Raw genomic sequence first — 24,551 nt, 5'->3', positions numbered from 1 at the left:
TGGTTTTGACTGTTAAACATTAGTAGCAGTGAACACACCCCAGAGGAGAGACCTGCCTGGGAACCTGGAGTTTTGCAACCATCCTTGGTATTACTTGAATCTGGATATGTGTGTGGGGAGAAAATAGAATTTGAATATTCCCTCTTTTTTTGGAAATTCCTTTTCCTTTTTTTAATATCTTTTGCAAATTTTCTCTACAGCTGTGAAACTTCTTGTATATGCGGTCTTGAATAAAGAATTTTAGAGTCGTTTAAAAATGAGTCGCTGTGTAATTCTTGAAAGTTCTCTAGTACAAAGGACACTGAAATCATATTTCTTTCAATGCAAAAATGTTCATTAACAATTCAAATGCAAAGCTAGAACACAAACAAACGGAATAATACTTTGAAGTCTAAACCAGTCAGTTTACTAGTTATAAAAGGCGGCACATATGTCAACATTTTGTTGTTGTTGAAAGGTTCAGTGTTTCATGGATGATTGGTCATGATAAACAGTATACATTATTGGAAACATGTGTCCCAAATGTTACTTGAGCTCTTAGATATTTCAGTAAGTACATTTACTAAATCCTTAATACATCAGCCCAGCACATTTGATCCATTTCTAATTTCCCATTTGTTCTGGTTGTGGTATCCTGTAATTGCCAGTAAAAACGAAAGAACAGCATTTAGGACGCTTAATATGAGCCCATGTGTGGTTTATCAAACCACCTGTGATGCGTCCCGGCAGAACTTGTGCCCACAGTCCAAAGCTGACAGTCTGTCCATGTCTGTGTCACTCAGTGTGAAGTCAAAAAGCCTGGCATTGTCCTTTATTCTGTCTGGATTTGAGGACTTTGGCAGCACTGGGACACCCTGCTGCACAGCCCAGCGCAACAGGACCTGCAGGGGAACAACAGACCTAAAGGTTTCCAAATAATGTCTAGACGGGAGGCTGCCACAAAAATATGTTCATTGAGAGGTATTTTATTTGTTTGTATGCGTGTGCGTTACCTGTGCAGGCGTGCGTTCACAGTTCTTTGCCACCTCCAGCACCACAGGGTCAGTGACCAGATCTCCTTTCCCTAAGGAGGAGTATGCTTGAAAACACACTCCATATTCCTCACACACTTTCCTCAGCTCTGTCTGGCAGAACTTTGGGTGAAACTCTACCTGAAGAAACAATTAAAAACACAGTGTGCATCAGCTCTTAAAAGACTATTATACATGTGATCCATCCTCCTCCTCTATCAGTGTCCTACCTGCAGCAAAGCAGGAGGGATCTTGCAGCTCTGTATCAGTTCCCTCATGTGTGCTGGTGTGTAGTTGGACACTCCGATGGCCTTCAGCTTCCCCTGGACATGCAGCTCCTCCAGAGCGGCCCAACTCTCAGCTCTGTTACCTGCAATTAAATATTCATTAGGATCTTATCATCCGTGTAACTCAAGTACAACTAAACTGTAGAGGAGCGAGAAGAGATTGAATCTTAACTCTTAATTAGTAAAAAGCATTACATTATCAAATATTGCTACACATGGCTAAAGTTATTCAGTGTCTCTTATTACAGTATATGTAATTATTTTAGTAATGCATGTAGCTATAAAATGCATTTCTCTCTCAAATGTAAAAGCTAAATTAATTGTAAGGTAATTTAATCTTAAAATGGATAGTTAGGTAGAGGTGTATTTGTTGAAATTGTCTAAATGATTAGCTTCCTCTTGCCCATAAACTAATGTTGTCTACTTTTGTGAGGGTGTACCTTAACATCCCAAGTAAATACTGTCAAAAAAGTACCCTTTGAAGAAAATTAACTTTAGATGATGTGGTGCGGACCTTTACAGTCTTTTTTGCTGAACACATTTATTGCCACTGTCCTGCTTTCGTCCACTAAAATGAAATCTGTTTTGCCGTCTACCGTCTTAAGCAGCATGAATATGAATTCTTTACCAGAGTTGCATGGGTCAGTTATCTCTAGATCCTGTGTTCCAGGCCAGTGGATCAGGTAGAGGTCAATGTAACCCATGTCCAGATCAGACAGGCTGTGGAGGGCTCCTTCCATGGCTCGCTCACCCTGATCCTTGGAGCCCAGCTTACTGCAGGGAGAAAGAGAGAAGTTAAGTATTGTACGCTGTGCCTTTGAGAGTCATCAGTGCCTCAATATGGTTTCTTAGAGAAAATAAGGTTATGAGGAAACCGTACAGTGTAGGCGTATATTTGTCATTTTACCTAGCATCAATTTGATTATATTCCAGCTGTATTCAACACACAAGTTAAAAAAAAAAAATGCAATACATTTAGCTACTATTGTACTTCATAGATCCCTTATTTACTGACATAATGTGCTCTTTTGGAAAGGACATGTGCCTAAACATCACCTGGTTATGAACACATCCTCTCTGGTTAAGCCATGTTTGGGCAGGAGCTGCTTAAGCGCTCGGCCCAGTTCAGCTTCATTCAGGTATACGGCTGCACTGTCAAAAGCCCGATAACCAGCAAGCAGCGCTGCATCCACAGCCCGGGAGACATCTTCAGGAGACACCAACTTGTAGGTCCCAAAACCCAGGAGGGGCATCTGAACCCCGGTTTTTAGGAGGACAGAATGTGAAGAGGAAGACATCTGATCTGAAGGCAGTTCTGCTTTTCTGTATCCTGTTGGTTTACCCAAAACTGTGAAAGAAAGAGACAGGGATTTTTCTTGTTGAGACAGTAGTTTGATTTTATACATCGACCTTTAGCAACAGTTTCATTCATTACAGAGGAAGGTCCGAGGGTTTTAATGTGGAATGTTTTAAAGAGGGATAAGGCATGTAGGGATGAATTATGTGTTGCTTCTTGTTGTATGGTCCTATATTGTTTAAGTTTGTGTCAGGTATTGTTCCGTCTGTATTTTTTTGTTGAGTTTTGTGTATTTAATCTATCCATCTATTATTAAGTGTGTATTCTGTACCATCATTTGTGAATGTGTTGTTGAGTTTTATGCATTTTAATAGGCCAATATATGGACAGGCTTTACACATATGCATGATAACAAATGCTGTTGTGTGGCATTGCTTTATGCTACATACCTGTCCCTATACAAAAGATACAGTGTTCATGCAATATCAGGACACAAGGATGTAACAGTGCAACTAGGAGTGCAATGTGGCTGTGGCAGTAAGTGACTGTATATGCAAATACAATGCTATCTGGTAGTACAGTTTCTCATAACAGATCATGTAAACGTGGTTAATGATCTACATTGAAACAGAACATGACAAAGTACAGACTAAATGAGCAGAGCCATGCCATATAGAGGGGTCACAGGAAAAACGGTCTCCCTTTAAAGCAGGGCTGTGCTCTCTCTGCACCTTAACAGAGCTACACTTTCACACCAAATGTGAAAAATAAAAAAGCGTTAGGTAATTCTTATTGTATTTTAAGAGTTGCTAGCTTACAGCAATCTTTAAGTTTCCGTCTGCCATTATAACTGAAGGACAGTGAGGGATATTTACATGTTATTTTTGGTTGTTTGTTACTTTTGCTGTTTTAAACGTCACAGAATTACGAACATAACCGCAATTATGTTAATATTGGCAGTGTGACGGCTATTATGACGCAGTATTCATAAAAACGAAGAAACCGTTACATTACCGTAGTACAGTGTAAACCGCGATTAAATGCCATATTTACAGACAATATTTTCATCTCACCTTTTCAGCTGAATACTTTCGAAGAAGAGCAGCAGAATTTGTGAGAGACCATGCAAGGAAATCTCGCCTTATTTCTAATTTTAGCCGTTACACAGAGGAGTGTTTACAAGTACTTCTTCCTGCTACACGTGAGAGCTGACAACCATGTGACAGTTAGGACGCTGCTGATTGGTTGAAGACAATCAGAAGAAGCAGAGCCGTATTAGAAACCGGAAGGCGGGAATGGGACACCTTTTTTTTTTTTTTAAAGAACACAATCAAGTTAGTATCTTGTATATTGAAGAATAATAATATGCACTGTACACATTTATATTTCAAATTGAAGACATTTAATAAACACAATGTTTCTGTTTTTTAATTATTTTATTCTGACTTTGCATATGAATTAAAGTGTGAGGCACCAAAGAATATAGAAATAGTCTTAACATGATGACACGGTTTTGCTCTACATGCAGCACATTTAGGCCTAAAAGGCTTTGCATGTTTCATGGCATATGGGTGACAATTAAAAGGACCACTTATAAGTAAATGTTTTCTAAAAGGTTTCCTGAACTCTCAGAAGCGTAGTACATATATTTGCCAAATTTCTGAATACATCAGTCCAGTGCATTTATTACGTAACTGAGTTGTCCATATCCAACCTCTCACCTTTACCACCACTTCGTCTTTGCAGTCAGAGCTAAAGAACAGCCAAATTAAAGAGGCATTGTGAATATGTGGTCTTTCAAACCACTTCTGATGGATCCCAGCAATATTTGTGTTCACAGTCCAAAGCTGAAAGTCTGTCCATGTCTGTGTCACTCAGTGTGAAGTCAAAAAGCCTGGCATTGTCCTTTATTCTGTCTGGATTTGAGGACTTTGGCAGCACTGGGACACCCTGTTGCACAGCCCAGCGCAACAGGACCTGCAGGGGAACAACAGACGTCAGCGTTTGTACAAAAATACTGTTAGTCAAGAGGCTCTTAGTGTGTGTTTACCTGTGCAGGTGTGCGTTCACAGTTCTTTGACACCTCCAGCACCACAGGGTCAGTGACCAGCTCTCCTTTCCCTAAGGAGGAGTACGCTTGGAAACACACTTCATACTCCTCACACACTTTCCTCAGCTCTGTCTGGCAAAGCCTTGGGTGAAACTCTACCTGAAGAAACAACAAAAAAAAGAAAATGTGTGAATTGTCTCTTTAAAAAAAAACTATTATACATGTGATCCATCCTCCTCCTCTATCAGTGTCCTACCTGCAGCAAAGCAGGAGGGATCTTGCAGCTCTGTATCAGTTCCCTCATGTGTGCTGGTGTGTAGTTGGACACTCCGATGGCCTTCAGCTTCCCCTGGGACATGCAGCTCCTCCAGAGCGGCCCAACTCTCAGCTCTGTTACCTGCAATTAAATATTCATTAGGATCTTATGAAAGATAAGATTCAAGATGTCAGTTTATCTCCCTCTTCCATAATGTAGCTGTACTTGGATAACACTGACCATTAGTGAAGCAATTGTTTATAAAACATTTGATTCATGGGTAACTAGGATTTTGAACAGAGAATATGTTTACACTGATGTTACAACTTCTATTTAAGTTTAAGATATGAGTACTTCTTTCACCACTGAACACATGCATACGCAGTTATGATTTAAATTACATTTTTGTACCCGAGGGAAAACTTTGACTTTATCCGGATTCTTTACCTGGGTTGCGTTGGTCAGTCACTACACGACCCTGTGTGCCAGGCCAGTGGATCAGGTAGAGGTCAATGTAGCCCAGGTCCAGCTGAGCCAGGCTGTGGAGGGCTCCTTCCATCGCTCCCTCCCCCTGATCCTTCGGGCCCAGTTTACTGCAGGGAGAAAGATCACATGATCAGGGTTATATACAGCAAACGATTTAGTTTCGAATCAGTAATCAAATATTCCAGCTGCATTCTATATGTATGTTTTAAATGAGTTATGGGCCAACCCATGTATATCACCTTGTTATGAACACATCCTCTCTGGTTAAGCCATGTTTGGGAAGGAGCTCCTTCAGCACTCGGCCCAGGTCAGCTTCATTTCGGTAGACGGCTGCACTGTCAAAAGACCGATAACCTGCCGCCAGCGCTGCATCCACAGCCTGATAGACATCTTCAGGACCCACCAACTTGTAGGTCCCCAGACCCAGGAGGGGCATCTGAACCCCAGTATTTAGGAGCACGGAAGGTGAAGAAGAGGAAGACATCTGATTGTTCTTTTTGGCACCCTGTTAGGACAGTTTGTCTACAACAGACATACATAGAAAATATTGATTTACTTCAATGAAAAATCAGTAACTGTAAATACAATTTTATAATGTTCCATGCCCTACAGCTTTCTGTGTATTACTGAAAGGCATTCCCACCATAAACAGGGAAAGGACCCTGGAGTCCCTTGCCCTTGCAATATAATACCATATTAAGGGAACTGGGTAGGAATGCCACTAAATAATGATTAAAGATTATAATCTCACCTTTTAAGTCTTTTCCCTTCAATTAAAAGAGGTGAATAAGAAGGCAATAGCATGTCGCGTTTCACGTTTTAAAAAGTCAGAAGTTCATAAAGGCAAACGTGAAATTACTTCTAATATTTACAACTACTCCTTCCTGCTATGCGTGGTCACATGACAGACATGTGATCTTTGAGGCGGTGTTCTCCATCACTCGTTTGGCTCGTTTGAGATGAGCGAGAACGACGGAGACCTGCGCAATTGCGACCGCCGTCTTGCTAGTGCTTTGCATGAAGGTTAGTAAATATTGTCCTACTTGCTCACTTGCTCTCTGGAGGCTCGACTGCATGAGACGTTGAAATCTCGCGGGACAAAGACGCCGGCAGCCTTGACAGGCGAGCTTTTTGAGACCTCCCCCAGTTTCAATCGGCTATATTCGTCTACTTTCGAGGCGAGCCGCAGCTCATCTCAAACAAGCCTAGTGACTCCTGCTCTACCGCTGGTGATTGGAAGAAAATCTAGCTTATCAAAGTAGGCCTAACGATCCAAAGGCGGGAACTCACTTCTTCCAGCGAATCATGGGGCGAGGAGTGTTTGATTGACGGTCATGGTTTTAACCGTTGGCGTGCTGGTGGAGGGGGAGGTACATTGCTGCTAGACGACCTACCAACTTCATGCCCATCGTTTCTCTAGACATTACGGTAATTTCAATAGAGCGCGAATGAGAAAAACAATATTTTTGACAGTTATTTCATATACTAAGTAAGGAAATGTTATCACCATAAATATTTAATTATAAATGTGTGCAAGCTAGTTAGCTAAATCAATTTAACATTTCCGGTTATGTTGAACTGTATGTTGGTTGCCCTCTGAACCAAAAGTCCATCAATAAATAAATGAATAGCTTGTTTTTGTGATTTTGTTTTCCAAACCATGTCAGGTCAGTCATGCCACTGCAGGCCTTCTCCTCCACTTTTGCTGAAACTCGATTCTTCAGAGCTGGTAGTTTTATCTACAAGATCAAGATAAGAGGAGGCTGCAGCTTCAGGCAAGGCACACCATGTCCTTTACATCTTCACAGCCCTGCCTTATTTCTTGATATATTTTCTTCCCTTCTCCTGTTCTCTTTGTTGAAAAGAGCGAGACAAGTCAGCAGATACATCCCAAGACAGCCCAGTACTGTCTTGCTGTTTTACTCAGGGCTTAGCCTAAAGGGGAGCAAAGAGAAAAAGGGACTATTGTGACATAATAAAGAAGGAACCAGTCCAAAACCAGGCCAGCTGCGATTACTATGCTAGTAATAACATGGTCTAAAGTAGCTGTTAGTTACTGGTCGCACATCTTGGTGATTATCATTCAAATAGTGATAAGCGTACCTAAAAAAAAAGAGAGAAGGCTCTTAGAGCAACTAAAGACAAGAATTATTGTCCTTCTTTCTTGAAATCAGAGAAAAACAACACAGGCCCCTAAGACAAACAACAGTAAGACTATTCATGGTATCCACTCTTATCTCCTTCCCTACCTCCTTTCCTTTTTCCCCTCGAGATTCAATCCTGCAAAGCATTGCAAAATGTTCCTAAATCTTAAAAGCAGTTGGGGAGATGGCTGAGCTTCAGGCAACAGAGGAAACATTGATCTTTTCTCTCCATTTTAACTTGTTTTCTTCTAACACTACTGCCTGTAATGGCTGCTGTTACACATCCTGATGTGTGTCTTTTGTTTCATCTGTGAAAAGAGGAGAAAAAGTGGATCAAAGGCCCCACGGGATCTGTCTGCTTTGATTCAGGGATAAAGCCTCAGAATAAAAGTCCTAACTGATCCTGAAATGCCTTAAGGCTGCAGAAGCTTTTCAGAAAAAAAAATGTAAAAAGCATATTGTGATGTATTCATTTTTCATCAGGGGAGAAGAGGTCATGGGAGGAAACTGCTTCAATCAGGAACTGGAGGTAATTATGGGTACTGCAGGTACTGCACAGCACTCACATGTGTTTTGTTCACACTATTCTTAAATTAAATGTCTACATTCACACTTAACTGACCCCTTCTTGTTCACAGTTTGCTTTTTCCTTTCTAACTCCCTCTCTTACTTTCTCTTTTTAGGAAATTATCAGAACGGTTCTTGGCAACCTGGACAGTCTCCAACCCTTCTTTAGTGCCCACTTCAATATCTTCCCCTGTATCCTTTGACATATCTTATTCATGAACAGTATTTATTTTTCAGTCAGCTTTCTACCCATCCCATTGCTGTGTATCTCTCTACCACACTTCCAGCCTGTCACCTTTAAACATGGGCACGCGCTCACACAATTTTCACCAAAATGACTTCTACTTGTTGCAGTAACAAAATAAATCCAGAGCATGACACAACTAAAGTTCAGTCTTGAGATCACCATCATTCATTTTGATGCTTTAGCAAATTGCACGGTAGCATATTTGTTCATTATACTTTACTAAACACAGATCAAGGAATAAATCTCCTGAAGCATATTCACTGGATATTACCTGTATTTTGTTAACCGTGAGTACCAGATCAAAAGCGGTGGGAAGGGGCGCGTCAGGTGGTGCCCAAACACGGTGACAGGAAGCTGGCAGCCTACCCCTACTGCCTGACCCTCTACCTGGAGAAAAACATGCAGCATGGTGAGGGCTGGGAATTCATAAAGGGGGAACGAATAAATGTTATTTGCTCAAAGACATGGGCTTCTGTTTTTAACTGATTGGCCTGCTGATGTCGCTGTGTGATGAAGAACAGACATAGGTCTTAGTACAGAACAGTACACAAACAGACACAACATACAGTACTATCAGACGCTTTGATGGCTCACATTCAATGTGTTGCAGAGGAAGCAAAGCAAGCAGAGGAGAAGCTGAGCTCAGTGAGTAACACAAAACATAGATGAAATGTAGGGTTCATGTTTTACTATCAAACCGTCTTTGTATCGAGTAAAAGGTGTAACTGCTGCATGTTTTCTAGGAGAAAGACGCTGCTGTTTCTGAGCCCCGGTCAAAGCGCTGTAGAAGATGTTCACCACTAGAGGGGGCCATACTAAAGGACTTAAACCAGGATTTTGAGACTATAAGCAAGGCTTCTGCGGTCGGGTGAGTGTTTGCAGTAACCTGAAGCTACATTTACTCTCACATTTAACCTCACAGGGAACCACGACTAAGTGTTTAGAAGAGCAAATAAATGTATGCATTGACTGAAAACCTACCCTGTGGTTGCAAAGAGGGTCACATATGGGCTCCTTATGAACTTTATGAGTTTAAGATTTGTTTCTGAATATGTATTGTCTATATTTGACCAAAATCTAATACTAACAGTAGTCGTACGCACCCGAATATACACTTACATTTCGCAATGTGGCGATAGAAAGAAGAGTTTTTATCTATTCTGCCCTGCTTCACACACACACACACTAACACAGAAACACACACACACACACACACACACACTAACACAGAAACACACACACACACTAACACAGAAACACACACACACACTAACACAGAAACACACACACACACTAACACAGAAACACACACGCACACTAACACAGAAACACACACACTAACACAGAAACACACACACACACTAACACAGAAACACACACACACACTAACACAGAAACACACACACTAACACAGAAACACACACACTAACACAGAAACACACACACACTAACACAGAAACACACACACACTAACACAGAAACACACACACACTAACACAGAAACACACACACACACTAACACAAAACACACACACACTAACACAGAAACACACACACACTAACAGAAACACACACACACACTAACACAGAAACACACACACACACTAACACAGAAACACACACACACACTAACACAGAAACACACACACACTAACAGAAAACACACACACACTAACACAAACACACACACTAACAAAACACACACACACTAACACAAAAAACACACACACTAACACAGAAACACACACACACACACAGAAAACACACACACTAACACAGAAACACACGCACACTAACACAGAAACACACACTAACACAGAAACACACACACTAACACAAAAACACACACACTAACACAGAAACACACGCACACTAACACAGAAACACACACACACACACAGAAACACACACTAACACAGAAACACACGCACACTAACACAGAAACACACACTAACACAGAAACACACACACACTACCAGAAAACACACACTAACACAAACACACACTAACACAGAAACACACAACTAACACAGAACACACACTACACCAAAACACACGCACACTAACCAGAAACACACACACTAACACAGAACACACACACACACACACACAGAAACACACACTAACACATAACACACACACTAACACAGAAACACACACACTAACACAGAAACACACACACTAACACAGAAACACACACTAACACAGAAACACACACACTAACACAGAAACACACACACTAACACAGAAACACACACACACACTAACACAGAAACACACACACTACACAGAAACACACACACACACACTACCACAGAAACACACACACACACACACACACACACACAGAACACACACACACACTAACACAGAGAAACACAACAACACACTAACACAGAAACACCACACACACCACTAACACTAGAAACACACAACACTAACACACAGAAACACACACACCTACACAGAAAAACACCACACTAACACAGAAACACAAACCACCTAACACAGAAAAACACACGACTAAACATAGACGAACACTCACCACTAACACAGAGAACCACATCACACTAACACCGAGGAAACACACCACTCCTAACACAGAAACACACACACACACACACTAACACAGAAACACACACACACTAACACAGAACACACACACAGACCACACTAACACAGAAAACAACCCACACTAACACAGAAACACACCACACTAACACAGAAATCAACCACACTACACACACACAGAAACACACACACACACTAAACACACTAAACACTACATCACACTAACACAGAACACAACCACTAACACAGAAACACACCACACTAAACCACAGAAACCGACACACACTAACACAGAACACACGCACACTAACACAGATAAGCACACAGCACCACTAACACAGAACACACACACTAACACAGAAACACACACACACACACAGAAACACACACTAACACAGAAACACACACACTAACACACTTACACTAACACAGAAACACACACACACTAACACAAAACACACACACACTAACACAGAAACACACACTAACACAGAAACACACACACACACTAACACAGAAACACACACACACTAACACAGAAACACACTAACACAGAAACACACACACACTAACACAAAAACACACACTAACACACACAACACACACACACTAACACACGAACACACACACACTAACACAGAAACACACACACACTAACACGAGGAACAACACACACACTAACACAAACCCCACACTAACACAGACACACTCCACTAACACATACACACACCACACTAACACCGACACACACAACTAACACAGAAACACACACACACTAACACAGAAACACACACTACACATAAACACACACACACTAACAAACACACACACTAACACATAAACACACACCTCACATCAAACTCATCACTTAACACATAAACACACAACAACACACACTAGCTAACACAAAAACACACACACACTAACACAGAACACACACTATCCACGACAGAAACACACGCACACTAAGCACAGAAACCACACACTACCACAGAAACAAAAACACAACACTAACACATGAAACACACGCACACTAACTACAGAAACACACCACAAACAAGCAGAAACACACACTAACACAGAAACACAGAAACACACACACACACACACACACAGAAACACACACTAACACAGAAACACACGCACACTAACACAGAAACACACACACACAGACACACAGAAACACACACACACAGAAACACAGAAACACACACATCAACACACAGAAACACACACACACAGAAACACACACACACACACACAGCCCAGAAACACAACACTAACACAGAAACACACACACTAACAACACCGAAACACCACACCACAACACCACAGAAACACACACTAACACAGAAACACACACACACGCTCCAGTGATTCGTGCAGTTACAGACAAGAGGCGAACGGGCGCCACCTCAATCACACTGACAGTTAGATCAGTGGGGCGCAAATGATGATTTTAGAAGCACACACACACAATAACTAGTTTGTGTTAGACTTATATAAACAGAATTGTCTCTTCTTGAAGAACACACACTCAGATGCACAAACTGTGTAAACATCCTGCAAGCAGCAGAGCCTCAGGCATCATTACCAGCTCACAGGAAATCAAACTCTCATTGCATTATATTCACCACGCAGACCATTACACTTACATGTCCTTACAAAGGTGCTACACAAATACAACACACACTTGTATTCTCACAGTGATGCCCTGGAGAGACGGATGGTTTGTTTTCCTGTTAAACCTGCTGGAAAAAGGGAACAGAGAAGAATGAGTTTGAAAATGACTCAGTGAGCAGTCAGACTTGTCAACAAGGGCCATCAAACAGAGAAGTGTTGGTGTTGGCTGCGTAATCCGCCATTTGATCCAACATCATCTAACTGAAGGTGTTTGGAGGCCGTGCACTACGAGGCACGAGACCCACCAATTCACTACTTACTGAAGATGAGCTTTTTTAAACCTTGCAAAGTGGAGCCCCGTTGTTCATTGACAAAAAAACAGATTATTTTCCAGATTTATTTCTTGTAAATGTATTTATTGTTTTTTCTTTGATTTCTCTGGAATTTACGGGATAATATTTAAGTGTCTTTCTGGTATATCTGTGACTTTTTAAATGTATCGTTATCACTTACATCTGAGAGAATATCCTCTCTTTTTTCCATGAAGTTATGACTTTAATACTATCAAGTTTCTTCTCAGAATATAACCCCCCCTCCCACAAATCTGTTACAAACCTGCTTTAGCCTACAATAGGCTTTTGTTTAAAAGATAGGCATGGGCATTATTATTGTTCAAAGCTCCTATTCCTATAAAATATCTGTATTCTTCTATAACATAAATTGTGTAAATCATATTTAAATGATGTTTTATATGAAATGCCACCTGAATTTGACTGTACAGTATCTAGTTTATTCTTTATTTAAAAGTAGAAAGCTTAGTTCCTCATGTATTTTAACTTATAGTTTTTTGATGTCCAACTCTCAGCATGCTCCCTCTGGATCGTCCACATACACTCAGAGATGCAAAAGAAGATGCAGGATGCTTTGATGAGGTGATTTTTTAATTACATCTACAAAAAGGTCCACATCAAATCTAACTGCTTCACTGATTCGACACTTTCCTAAATGTCAAATGAAGTCATTTCATCCCACAGTTGTTCTAAATAAATTGAATAACACATTTCCTTCTAATTTTAGCCTTTCGTTTCCTCTCTACCACATCTACTGTATAAACACACTCTTGGAGCATCTCTGTCTGTATTGTAGCCCCAAGCTAACATTTGTGCAGACAGGTAGCATAACAAGTGTGATCAAGGTGAATAAAAGCATTACATCAGGGCCCAGAGTGTGTGTTTCTGGGTAATTGTGCTCCCTCCTCATCTCATCTCATCCTGGTTTCTTTTACCCCTGTCCACTCTTTTTCCCCTCACATTTGTTCCAAGTGGAAAAAAGGATTTAAACTAATCGTGTTGAGCTTTAAAAAAGGATTACGCTTGAACAATGAAGGCGGTCATTAAGTTCATGGCACAAACCCACTCATGAGAAGTGTCAAAAGACCAAGAGACAATATTCTGGTTATCAAAAGTACATTCTTAAGCTCATAAAGAAGTCCAATTGACCGTTAACTGAGCCCCACCACTCAGATGTACTGTTTGTATGCTAAAGCCTGATTTTAACCTCTGTCTCTAGCTGAGTTTTTTATATTTTTGGCCAGAAACTGCATTCTTGAAATTCTGAAATGGCAGATAAACATTATTTTGTAAAAGACAAGAATCCAAACTCTATTTCTGGATTATTGCTCGTACCACAGACGCAGGTATACTGCTTAAACTTATAGATAACTCTAGATCTGCATTAGATACATTTGCAAAGCTAATCTGGGACAAGTCCTTTTTGGTGGGAGGTGTGAGCAAAAGGTGAAATAAAATACATTTGACTACTATAACTGTAAAATACATTTGATATTCTGTCCTTTTATTCTCTCCCTAGAGAAAGGACGCACCACAGCAGAAACCAGGTGTCACAGTGAAAGGAAGTGGGACTCCAGGTGAAGTGCATTCTGGGACAATAGAGCCCATGGAAGACGATGAGGAAGAAGTAGATGAAGAGTCTGACCCTGGGACCCCTGAGAGGCCAGGCTTTCTGAGTCGACTAGCCAGGTCTGTATGAAGCCCCTGAGCAGCCATACTAACAAACAGGGATTTGTTAGCACGCTAAGAACAACATCATATCAGAGAATTGGCAAACAGTAAGCGCAAGACTCAGACCTTCTTCAGAGAGGAGGTGATGTCGCTGTTTGTAGATATGATTGACTTCACAGGAGAAACAAGAGCTAATTGTTGCTGCACATCTAAAAGAAGAAGGTTGACAGATTCAAATGGATCGGGGAAATCCAGCTATTATAAGCACAGAGATGACAATATTCCTGGTTGTGTTGAGACAGGCGGAGATGACCTGAGGCGCTCAGAGAAGCAGCTCCGCTCTGACACAGCATGCCAAACACATGGAGTCTTTTCCTGCTAATAATGATATGCAGTAGCCATTAATCACAGTGCGTTAACGTTATCTGTCTCCCTCTCTGTAGCCATGTCTTCCCCTTCTCCCTGCTCTTTGGAGACCCCTGAGGGCCACGGCACGGAGACAGGAGCTGATGGGGAATGAAGCGGAAACTCGCCGGGGTTTGTTTAGTTCAAGTTCTGCACAGAGAACTCAGGATTTGTTTTTTCAGGAACATTTTAATCGGCCTGTTTGTCTCCCTGTATCCTCTTTGAATAATCTGTTATATAAGGGTCATTATTAATCATTCCTATTGTTCAGACTTATGTAAGATTTTCTAATTTATTTATATATCTTAAGTATATTTTAATAAAACTAGTTCTTTATGAGAGTTTTCTGTTGCAGCTTCTTATCGATTAACTTTCATGAACTCCGACCCCCCTCCAAATCTAACAAAAGAGCAGCATGTCTTTTATTTCTTAAGTTCTGTTAGATTTAAATTGCCTTCATGATCTGCGGCCTCATTTGCATCTGATCTCTTTTTTCTTTGCCTACTGTTACGTTCCCTCCAAAGCTAGGGCTACGAAGGGAAGTAACAACACCAAACAATAACCGGCCGAGAGGAAACTGATCTCTGAAGCCATAAGCAGGTCTTTTCATTAACGCAAAGAAAAAGGGCTCACCAGCCAACTTGCAAAACAAATCTAGATAAAAAAATATATACTGGAGACATGGACACCACGCTGCACACATCCAGCCAGGGGAGAAGGGGAGAGCGACTGCAACCTTCCTCCTGTCCTATATGGAGGCCCTGATTGGAGATTGGGAGCACCTGGGGAGAGGCTGCACCTGGGGAGAGGCTGCACCTGGGGAGAGGCTGCACCTGGGGAAATCAGAGGGAGAGAGAAAGACACCCACACAAAAGCACCAACTGCGGCACGTAACACCTACACACTGCTTTAATGATGTTTTATGTTAAGCAAGAGTTTGTTATGAATAATGTACCAGTTTAATTCATCTAACTTATCTTTCATAGGAGTGCGTTGGGTGTTTAATTCACGTTAGCACATTCCACATTCCCGCTTATTTCCACTCTCGTGTGTGTGTGTGTGTGTGTGTGTGTGTGTGTGTGTGTGTGTGTGTGTGTGTGTGTGTGTGTGTGTGTGTGTGTGTGTGTGTGTGTGTGTGTGTGTGTGTGTGTGTGTGTGTGTGTGTGTGTGTGTGTGTGTGTGTGTGTGAGCCCTTGTCTCATCTTATACAATCTGGCAATCATTTCCTATTATTCACGAGTGTGTGCGTGCGTGTGTGCGTGCGTGTGTGTGTGTGGGTAAATGGGTCAACTGGACTCGAACATCATCTCAGAAACAGGAAAACTTTGCCTAATCCTCTCCTGACATTGTCATAGAGCCCAAAATAACACACACATAATCTTACACTAACGTCTACTTACACACTTTGACCACACACAATATCCTGTCAGACATAATGATACATATAAAATAACACACACTCACACATCATACACTGCAGCACAGACACACACATGCATCATATACTTTCACACACACACGCTGAGATTAGAATAACTGGGCAGAAGTGGAAGCGGACACATTAATGATATTATAGTTATTCAAGACGCCACGGTTTCCACGGCAGCCGAGAGCGACGGGGCCACTCAGCGATACAAACATCAGTCACCCCGCTGACTCACACTGGAGAAATGTGTGTGTGTGTGTGTGTGTGCGCATCTCAGCGACAAGAGACTCCAGTTTAACAAAGTCCATTCACATCTAATTCTCTCCTGATGAGGTGCTGTGGGCCACTCAGATTTAGAGTCTCTCTCTCTCTCCCTCTCTCTCTCTCTCTCTCTCTCTCTCTGGTTGGCATGGAATCAGAAGAAACACACTGCAGCTCACAGTCAACACACTAATAGTTGAGTGTGTGTACATACGTGTGTGTAGGTGGGGGGTTTAGGTGATGATGTCACACATTCCGTTTTCCATTGACATAACGGTGTTTGGGAATGATTTGGGATGGAGGGGCCATAAGATGATAATTGTGTTTTCCTTAGAAAAGTGTGTATGTGTGAGGATGTGAGTCAGTGTGAAGCGCTGGGAGCCAAAGCATCACCATCTACACTAAATCATTAACGGACAAAATGGTATTTAGTAACATTTGTGTCCATGTTGTTCATTTGGTTAACTAAAAATGAGACAAAACGATGGTGAGACGGCACATAAACATCATTGGACACGAACTGGTGACATAAACATGTGTTATTGATGACGCAAGAAGACTAAAATGCAGTTTGGACATAACATCTTTACCAAAAACAGGGTGAGAATAATTGAATATGATAAAAAAACTAATAAGGATATTTCACACAAGACTATGACTAAATTAAAAACAAGAAGCTGACAAACTTTATTTTGTAATGTATTGTAAAAGGAAGGTTTTAAGAATAGGGCTGGAGTTATTCTGTATTATTCTAGTGTCAAATAAAAAAATATGTTAGTCTATATCCCTATACTATCTGTGGCAGTTGGCCTACAGCAATTATGTTCTACTAATATCATATATCTAAACATATATATTTACAAAGAAAAAAGATATGGCTTCATTTAAAAGAAAAAAAGAAGGCTAATTATCTATTACAGCTAGTGATTGTAGTGTTTTAGGAAACAAACGCCAGTACAATTTGGATTAGTTTTTCAGCTGAACATTAATACACATTTGATAGTCGAGTGAGTTTATACAGCAGCAGTGTGTATTTTAGATTGAATATAAATATGAGTGTGTGTGTTTTTATGGTTCATTTAATGGAAGAAATTCATGTTTGTGTTTTAATTTTGTTGATAATACGTCTTTGTAGGTAAATGTCTTTAAGTTGGATTGAATTTTGGTTGTGTTTTGTGAAAAATTCTGCCAGCACATTAAACCAACATTCATTTAAAGCAGATATACTCAAATTAAGATTTCCCTTGGTTCTAGTGTGGTGTGATTATTCTCATTATTGGAATGTACAACAAGTGTGTTTCTTTTGAGACTGTTCATGTGTTAGGACTTAAATGTAGATCATGTTCTTTGCCATGAGTAAAACACTCAAAAAGAATCAATCAGATCCTTTTGTTTCCTGGATGAATGACATATTAACGGTCCGTTTCTCTTGGAACTGTTTGGAGAGTTGTTTAAAGGTCATAACAAACGTCTACAGTTTGTATTTCTGGAAGAATCGCCTCCAGCTGTCCCGAGTCTGATTCACAATACAAGACAGATGTGGAGCTCTTGCTAAAACTAAAAACATACAATAAAACAACTATTATTACTGCAATATAATAAACTGCATCTGGGAACCAACCAAAGGATTACGCTGAAAGAAAATGTGACGCGGCAGTGACTGTGATTTTGGTCTTTGACTTCTTAAATCAATTCTCCTCGCAGTAAATCAAAATCTGTCAAATATATTATTATATTTATGGCCCAATATCAGTGGGTGTCGTATCTCCGTGGGCGTTATAGACCCACACTGGCAACAATTCCCAACCCAGCCCAAATTCTCCAGGGAGACGTGGAAAAACTCATTGAAAAACCAAAGACGTAACCTTGGGAGATTCAGATCCTTTGCTCTTCCAGTAAGTATTACATCTGTTTCCTCACCCTGAAAGCCACTTTAACCACAAGGGCACAAAAGACACTCATTTTGGGACATTTTAATGTCATATGTGGTCCGATTGGAACGTTAGTGACCTTTGTGACATGTCACCGAAGTGTCCAGAAACTGCCCAACAAATAATCTAAGTTTAATAAAGGAATAACCCGCTGTAGTTTGGACAGCGCGGTTGCTAAGCTGGCTCCCTCCTCCACATTTGACCCATCATGTGCCACACAGAGTTGACCCAAAGCAACAATATCTTGTGACCCGACTCTGCCCTTCCTCCTGCAGCCACAAATGGAAAACCCAGGCAGTGTGTGTGTGTGTGTGAGGTCTCCCACCCACTTTATTTATTAGCATCAATCAGGCCGAGAAGATAATTGTTTGTGTGATTTTGCATAGCCTGTGCGTAGCCTGTGCGTAGCCTGTGCATGTGTGTGTGTGGTAAAGCTGTGTGTGTTCTCACTATTGTGGTGGTGCGTTGATGGAAAACCTATCTAGTTTTCCTCTGTGTCACAGCCGCGGTCCCCCTAAAGGTTGAAATCAGAGGGGGAGGGTGCAGGGACAGAGAGAAAAACGCTTACACACACCAAGAGGAAGACGTTAAAGAAAAGAAGGCAATTTTAATCATTTTTTGTAATCATCTCACTTTTTTCGTGCAGGTTGAGAGAGAGGGACTTGCAGAAAAGAAGGGAAAACATTAACACACTGTCAGCTCTAATTGTGGGTGTGTCCAGAGCTATAAGTGCCTTCACTCTTACCTGTGGTACTTATATCCCTGCATGAGGCGAGCAGACACACACACCTGTCAGTCGACTCACCTGCACTCCAGAAGCTAAACTCTGCTCCACATCTCCAGGTAAGAAACACTGAGCTGCTTTTTACACCTGGAATGAAATTGAATGCATCATGTTGGTGGAATAGACCTTTAAATCATCTGTTTCTGTCTTGACATAGTTGCTTTCTTATAGTTTGTAATCTTTTTTTGTTATTTGAATTGAACATGGAAGGGGGGTCCATTCTTATTCTGCAGAACTCTTCCCTGTAAGTTAATAATAATAACAGTTCTACTGCATTCATGCACATTTTTATATTGCCCAAGTAAAGCTTATTTAATTATTTTTAAAATTAGCATAAGTTTTGTTGTGTTTAGAGGGTTTTATTACGAAACTACTGACTACTCAGCTGTCTTCTACTGTCATGACAATAGGTGTTTTTGTAAAACCCAGTATTGTTTTTATCTAGATGCTAGACTATAAAGATATTTTGTAAAGACAATGGATTATACTGTGTGTCTCCTTTTAGTCTGTGCTATTACTAGACAGTATTCTTCGTGACCATTTTAACTTAGCAGAGAACATGCATGCAGATTGTTCTTACTTAAAGAAATAAAACTGTATTGAACTACATCCTATTGGCATTATTCAGTGTCCAGTTTATATAGAAGGGGTTTCAGGTACTTGACTCCACTCATGTAACTTCATCTACAGTATATATCAGCTATTTATAGTATTCAAAATAAAAATGTCACCTGCAGCTTTTGGGTCTGCACCTTATGAACTGAGGTGTTCAAATACTGTAATGTACATTGAAGAGAATTAAAAAGCCATATTTCTCCTTTAACTTTCCTAATATCTGTAATATTCAATCTAGGTCCTTGTAGCATTTTGCTGCCTTTACAGTTCTGAAGGGCGTTTTAGGAAAGCTTAAGGAAGAGTTTTTCTGTCTACTTTGTGTCATTCATTCCTTCTATTCACACCTTTAAAATGATCTTTAAAGGCAGCACTGAGAACACGATTTTGACAATGTTTTTGGTAGTGTGTTTACAATATCTTTAAGGATCTAAGAGTATTAATTATTTGGGCTGTTTTGGTGATCTTGGTCTATATTACAACCCACTTTCCTCAAAGACAAACCTACCCTTCAGGCGTGGAAACCCCACATAAGAGGAAAAAGCGGAGCATTTCCCCTGCCTCTCCAGCTGACACGGGGTTAATGAGCCCACACACACAGTCCTGACCCGTTAATTTGCCCGTACCACCGGCGTTAATGGCGTCCCCAGGGGTCCTTCCACCATCACCACGGAGGCAATTCCTCCCGTCGGTGGGAAGTGGGGCTGGAAAGAGCTGCCATTTTAGAGGGCAAGGGTCAGGATCACCAAATTCTCAGGAAAACATGACTTTATTGTTTACACACGTGTTGGAGTGAGTGTGTGTGTGTGTGTGTGTGTGTGTGTGTGTGTGTGTGTGTGTGTGTGTGTGTGTGTGTGTGTGTGTGTGTGTGTGTGTGTGTGTGTGTGTGTGTGTGTGTGTGTGTGTGTGTGTGTGTGTGTGTGTGTGTGTGTGTGTGTGTGTGTGTGTGTGAGCATATATGCACACATACATGTTCCCATTCATGTTTATGTGGGTTAACAGGGAAAAGACTGATGCCTTACCCTATTTTTATAGAAAGCTTTGTATCGTGATTGTGCTACCGCTGCCGTGTGTGCAGCTATGTGTACGTTTGCACGAGTCGGTGTGAGCTGTGTACGTATACGTGTGTCAGCAGGTAGCTGTGAAGTGAGGCTGACACAAAAGATGAAGACTGTATTGTTTTTATTCACATTAGCTGTGACACACCGGCAGGCAGACGAGCAGGTGGGAAATCACCCTGGTAGATAAGGGAGGGGGCTCTGGGCTTTTATTTGAGGGGAAAGTTCAGCAGGAGAAGATCACCTCAGGTTGAGGGAACTCAGAGTTTGAGAAAGCTGCCGCTCCTTTAGTTTATTCAACTCATTAAACAGGATTAACTAAACTCACAATTTTAACTAAAGTGAAAAATGATTTGTGTGTCCACAGCATGATTCAGATTCGCTCCTAAGTCCTACCTTTTCCCATGCTACAGTTTCATTTCATTTAACTGGTGTTCTTGTTCAGTTTGTTTGTAGTAAAAGTCTAAAGAGGATCAACTCTTGCTGAGATTGGAAACAATTATTTTGTTTTGCTTAAAAACTTCTTAAAGACCATTAAATGTCAGATTTTCTATAAATAAGGTCTTACCGTACATACTTTGCTTTTTTGTTTGGGTCCTCCAGGCTGCCGTCCAGATGTCGCTGTGCACAACTTCACATTTCTGCATGCTGGTCCTTCCAGTGATGTCACTGCTGCTGTTCTTCTCTCCCATTGGTTGGAGCTACGATGGCCTCACCCCAGGGTGTCACCTACATCGTAAGTAACCCACTGCACTTCAAGCCAAAACCGCATACATTCATTTGTACATTTTCCTTGAGTTTTTTTGTAACTCCAACTCTGCGGCTTATACCAGCTTATTGCAATAAATATAACAGTGTTGTTATATTACTTACAGTCCCACACACGTACACAGTGCTTGATTCCCTCCACCCTTTCTCCTCTCGCAGCCTTCAACGTGACCATCCGCAGTGACCGCCGCGGCACGTGTAAAGGCACCCACCTGGTCTACGCCTGTGTGGGCTACTGTGAGTCCAGCGCCTTCCCCTCCAGATACTCAGTGCTGGTGGCCTCCAACTTCACCCACAACATCACCTCCGCCTCACGATGCTGCACCATCAGCAAGGACGCTAAGGTAAAAAACTACGTTCCAAAACAAAACAAAGGCAATGTCAGTAACTCTACATTTTGGCAAATGTTTCATGTCTGGCTTTTCCCACCTCAGGTCAAAGTTCGTCTGGACTGCCCTCGAGGTCGTCACCATGAAGAAATAGAGATCCTGACCGCAAAGGCGTGTCGATGCGACATGTGTCGCAAGTCCAGCTACTGAGACATCAAGACAATATGCTGCAATGTACCACAGGACCAAAAACTAATTTAGTCAGTTAAGCCGTACAAACTTAAAAATGATTGAAATACAGGTGTTTCAGGGATAAACCATCATTTTCCTATCTCTACTCTAAATATTTTTGAATGTTGAAGAAAATGCCCTTTAAACTATTTAAGTGAAAAATAATCAACTAAATTACTCTCAGTATTAATTTCCTTCATTCGTGTTCTCAAAGAATAAAAAGAAGGTGGATGGAACATAGCCAAAAGATGAAGGGTCTATGCAGATCTCCCATGTCATCAAAAATGTTTGACTACATTTAAGTATAGGCAGAGTAACCCCTGCTCACGATTATTCCCCAAGAACATTAAGATTTAAATGAGGAATTCACATTTTGAAAAGTCTAAAAGATTTATGTGAGTGTGTGTTTGCGTGTTTTTGTGTGATGTGTACAATGTGATGGAAGGGAGGTTTTTCAAGAAAACTTGATTTATGCACATTTGTGCTTTAAAGGCGATATAAACCAACAGCTTTACATTACAGTTAAGACAGTCAATCCATCTGCATAAAGGTTATACAAACAAATAGTTTCACCCATTGCATAACCACTAAACACAGACCAAAGAGACCAAAGAATGTACACATTTATTTATATTTATGAATTTGAAACTAAAGGACATTTTGTAAATAATATGTATTAATGAAACTAAAGAATGTTGGAAATGTCAATTTAATGAAAATAATGCACTGTATAGTTTGCAATGAAATTGTATTTCAATAAATGTCTATTCTGCAACAGTAAAGTCATTATTGTGGACATTAGATTTTTCTTCTAACTTTCACACATTTTTCCATAAATGAATGAGACATCACATTGACTTGCATTCATTCCCTGGTGACTAACCCTTACCTTAATCATGGCAACTTCATGGTCCCCAACCTTGACCCTGTCCTTAAGCCAAGTCTTGGGCCTCACATTAAAGGTTGCTTTGTGGAGACTTGGATTTTGTCCCCACAATGGAGGAGAGTCCCCACAATGACAGTGGTCCCCATTTGACCCCTATCCCAGTTTGTGTGTACAATGTATTTGTGTCTGTTTCAGTTTTAAGTACACACATTAACATAGAAATATGTGAGTACAATATCAAATTAAATCATTGAAAAAATTGAAAAAGTATTTCAATCCATTTCTAAGGTGCAACTGTTAAGTAATTATTGTGGACATTTGATTTTCATTCTCACTTTACACACACATATGCACTTGTTTACATCATCTAATGAGACATAAAGACTTTTTGATGTTAAACACGACCAAAACTGAAGTTATTGTACTTGGCCCGAAGAATCTACGAAACAAATTATCTAAAGATATACTAACTATGGATGGCATTAATTTGGCCTCCAGTGAGACTGTAAGGAATCTTGGTGTTATATTTGATCAGGATTTATCCTTTAACGCCCACATAAAATCAATTTCAAGGACCGCCTACTTCCATCTACGTAACATTGCAAAAATCAGGCATATCTTGCCTCAAAACGATGCAGAGAAACTAGTCCATGTATTTGTTACATCAAGGCTGGATTATTGTAACTCTTTATTATCAGGGTGTACCAAGAAGTCAGTCAAGTCGCTTCAGCTGATTCAAAATGCTGCAGCTCGTGTACTAACCAGAGTTAGGAAAAGGGACCACATTACTCCTGTTCTGGCTGCCTTACACTGACTCCCTATAGAACACAGGATAGAATTTAAAATTCTTCTTCTCGCCTACAAAGCCCTTAATGGGCAGGCACCATCTTACCTTAAAGAACTCATTATACCCTACTGTCCTACTAGGGCATTGCGTTCCAAGAATGCAGGGTTGTTGGTTGTTCCTAGAGTCTCTAAAAGTACAATGGGAGCCAGAGCCTTTTCTTATCAAGCTCCACATTTGTGGAATCAGCTTCCAGTTTGTGTTCGGGCGGCAGACACCCTATCTGTTTTTAAGAGTGCGCTTAAGACCTTCCTTTTTGATAAAGCTTATAGTTAGGGCTGATTAGATTCAGCCCCTAGTTTTGCTGATATAGGCTTAGTTTGTCGGGGGACATCTTACTTCTTCCTTCTCTCTGTCTATACCTGTGTACTCTCATGTTCCGATTAACCCAGCTTCCCCAAATGTCTTTCTTTTTGGTGTCTGTATACGCCGGGATCCGGAGTCATGGATGATCCTG

General features: G+C 40.8%; 4 protein-coding genes across 7 annotated transcripts; 2 read left to right on the top strand and 2 right to left on the bottom strand.

Annotated features, from left to right (window-relative positions):
• Window positions 1–312: 312 nt before the first annotated feature.
• On the bottom strand, window positions 313–3,824 carry LOC117551212 (uncharacterized oxidoreductase YtbE-like). The gene is made up of 6 exons (XM_034224011.1): window positions 3,668–3,824; window positions 2,354–2,645; window positions 1,926–2,071; window positions 1,241–1,380; window positions 993–1,151; window positions 313–881 (listed from the first exon to the last, which is right to left on the bottom strand). Exons 2-6 carry the CDS (start codon window positions 2,593–2,595, stop codon window positions 702–704), a joined length of 867 nt encoding a protein of 288 aa, XP_034079902.1. The 5' UTR covers window positions 2,596–2,645; window positions 3,668–3,824; the 3' UTR covers window positions 313–701.
• A 187-nt stretch (window positions 3,825–4,011) lies between these two features.
• On the bottom strand, window positions 4,012–6,417 carry LOC117551128 (glyoxal reductase-like). Its single transcript, XM_034223896.1, is given in 7 exon segments — window positions 4,012–4,571; window positions 4,645–4,803; window positions 4,901–4,999; window positions 5,001–5,041; window positions 5,348–5,493; window positions 5,626–5,908; window positions 6,138–6,417. Coding segments are annotated over 6 exon segments (870 nt in total). The 5' UTR covers window positions 5,871–5,908; window positions 6,138–6,417; the 3' UTR covers window positions 4,012–4,391.
• On the top strand, window positions 6,316–16,041 carry LOC117551276 (membrane-anchored junction protein). Of its 4 annotated transcripts, none has more exons than XM_034224284.1 (10): window positions 6,316–6,409; window positions 7,054–7,161; window positions 8,014–8,059; window positions 8,214–8,289; window positions 8,643–8,753; window positions 8,955–8,989; window positions 9,088–9,212; window positions 13,404–13,470; window positions 14,408–14,577; window positions 15,003–16,041. In XM_034224284.1, the coding sequence occupies exons 2-10, from the start codon at window positions 7,061–7,063 to the stop codon at window positions 15,040–15,042; spliced, it is 771 nt and encodes a 256-aa protein (XP_034080175.1). In that variant the 5' UTR covers window positions 6,316–6,409; window positions 7,054–7,060; the 3' UTR covers window positions 15,043–16,041. The 4 variants fall into 4 exon arrangements, with proteins under 4 accessions (XP_034080175.1, XP_034080095.1, XP_034080020.1 ...); XM_034224204.1 differs by having other exon boundaries at window positions 6,325–6,814; window positions 7,059–7,161; XM_034224129.1 differs by having other exon boundaries at window positions 6,325–6,814.
• Window positions 16,042–16,233: 192 nt separating this feature from the next.
• Window positions 16,234–23,057, top strand: gpha2 (glycoprotein hormone subunit alpha 2). Its single transcript, XM_034240934.1, has 4 exons — window positions 16,234–19,425; window positions 21,640–21,772; window positions 21,964–22,148; window positions 22,239–23,057. The coding sequence occupies exons 2-4, from the start codon at window positions 21,652–21,654 to the stop codon at window positions 22,341–22,343; spliced, it is 411 nt and encodes a 136-aa protein (XP_034096825.1). The 5' UTR covers window positions 16,234–19,425; window positions 21,640–21,651; the 3' UTR covers window positions 22,344–23,057.
• Window positions 23,058–24,551: the final 1,494 nt, after the last annotated feature.

This window comes from Gymnodraco acuticeps, unplaced genomic scaffold (genome assembly GCF_902827175.1).
Source record: "Gymnodraco acuticeps unplaced genomic scaffold, fGymAcu1.1, whole genome shotgun sequence".
NCBI lineage: Eukaryota > Metazoa > Chordata > Actinopteri > Perciformes > Bathydraconidae > Gymnodraco > Gymnodraco acuticeps.
The sequence above is the reverse complement of the archived record's forward strand: the minus strand, read 5'-3'. Positions and strand labels throughout refer to the sequence as shown.

Excerpts from the sequence above, each read along its gene's own strand:
- LOC117551212 (XM_034224011.1), bottom strand. The coding sequence starts at position 2,595 with ATGTCTTCCTCTTCACATTCTGTCCTCCTAAAAACCGGGGTTCAGATG. Across the intron at positions 1,381-1,925 it reads AACTGACCCATGCAACTCTG|GTAACAGAGCTGAGAGTTGG; the intron begins GTAAAGAATTCA and ends ATTTAATTGCAG. Across the intron at positions 882-992 it reads GTGAACGCACGCCTGCACAG|GTCCTGTTGCGCTGGGCTGT; the intron begins GTAACGCACACG and ends GTTCCCCTGCAG.
- LOC117551276 (XM_034224284.1), top strand. The coding sequence starts at position 7,061 with ATGCCACTGCAGGCCTTCTCCTCCACTTTTGCTGAAACTCGATTCTTC. Across the intron at positions 8,754-8,954 it reads GGAGAAAAACATGCAGCATG|AGGAAGCAAAGCAAGCAGAG; the intron begins GTGAGGGCTGGG and ends AATGTGTTGCAG. Across the intron at positions 14,578-15,002 it reads TTTCTGAGTCGACTAGCCAG|CCATGTCTTCCCCTTCTCCC; the intron begins GTCTGTATGAAG and ends CCCTCTCTGTAG.
- gpha2 (XM_034240934.1), top strand. The coding sequence starts at position 21,652 with ATGTCGCTGTGCACAACTTCACATTTCTGCATGCTGGTCCTTCCAGTG. Across the intron at positions 21,773-21,963 it reads CCCAGGGTGTCACCTACATC|CCTTCAACGTGACCATCCGC; the intron begins GTAAGTAACCCA and ends CTCCTCTCGCAG. Across the intron at positions 22,149-22,238 it reads CCATCAGCAAGGACGCTAAG|GTCAAAGTTCGTCTGGACTG; the intron begins GTAAAAAACTAC and ends TTCCCACCTCAG.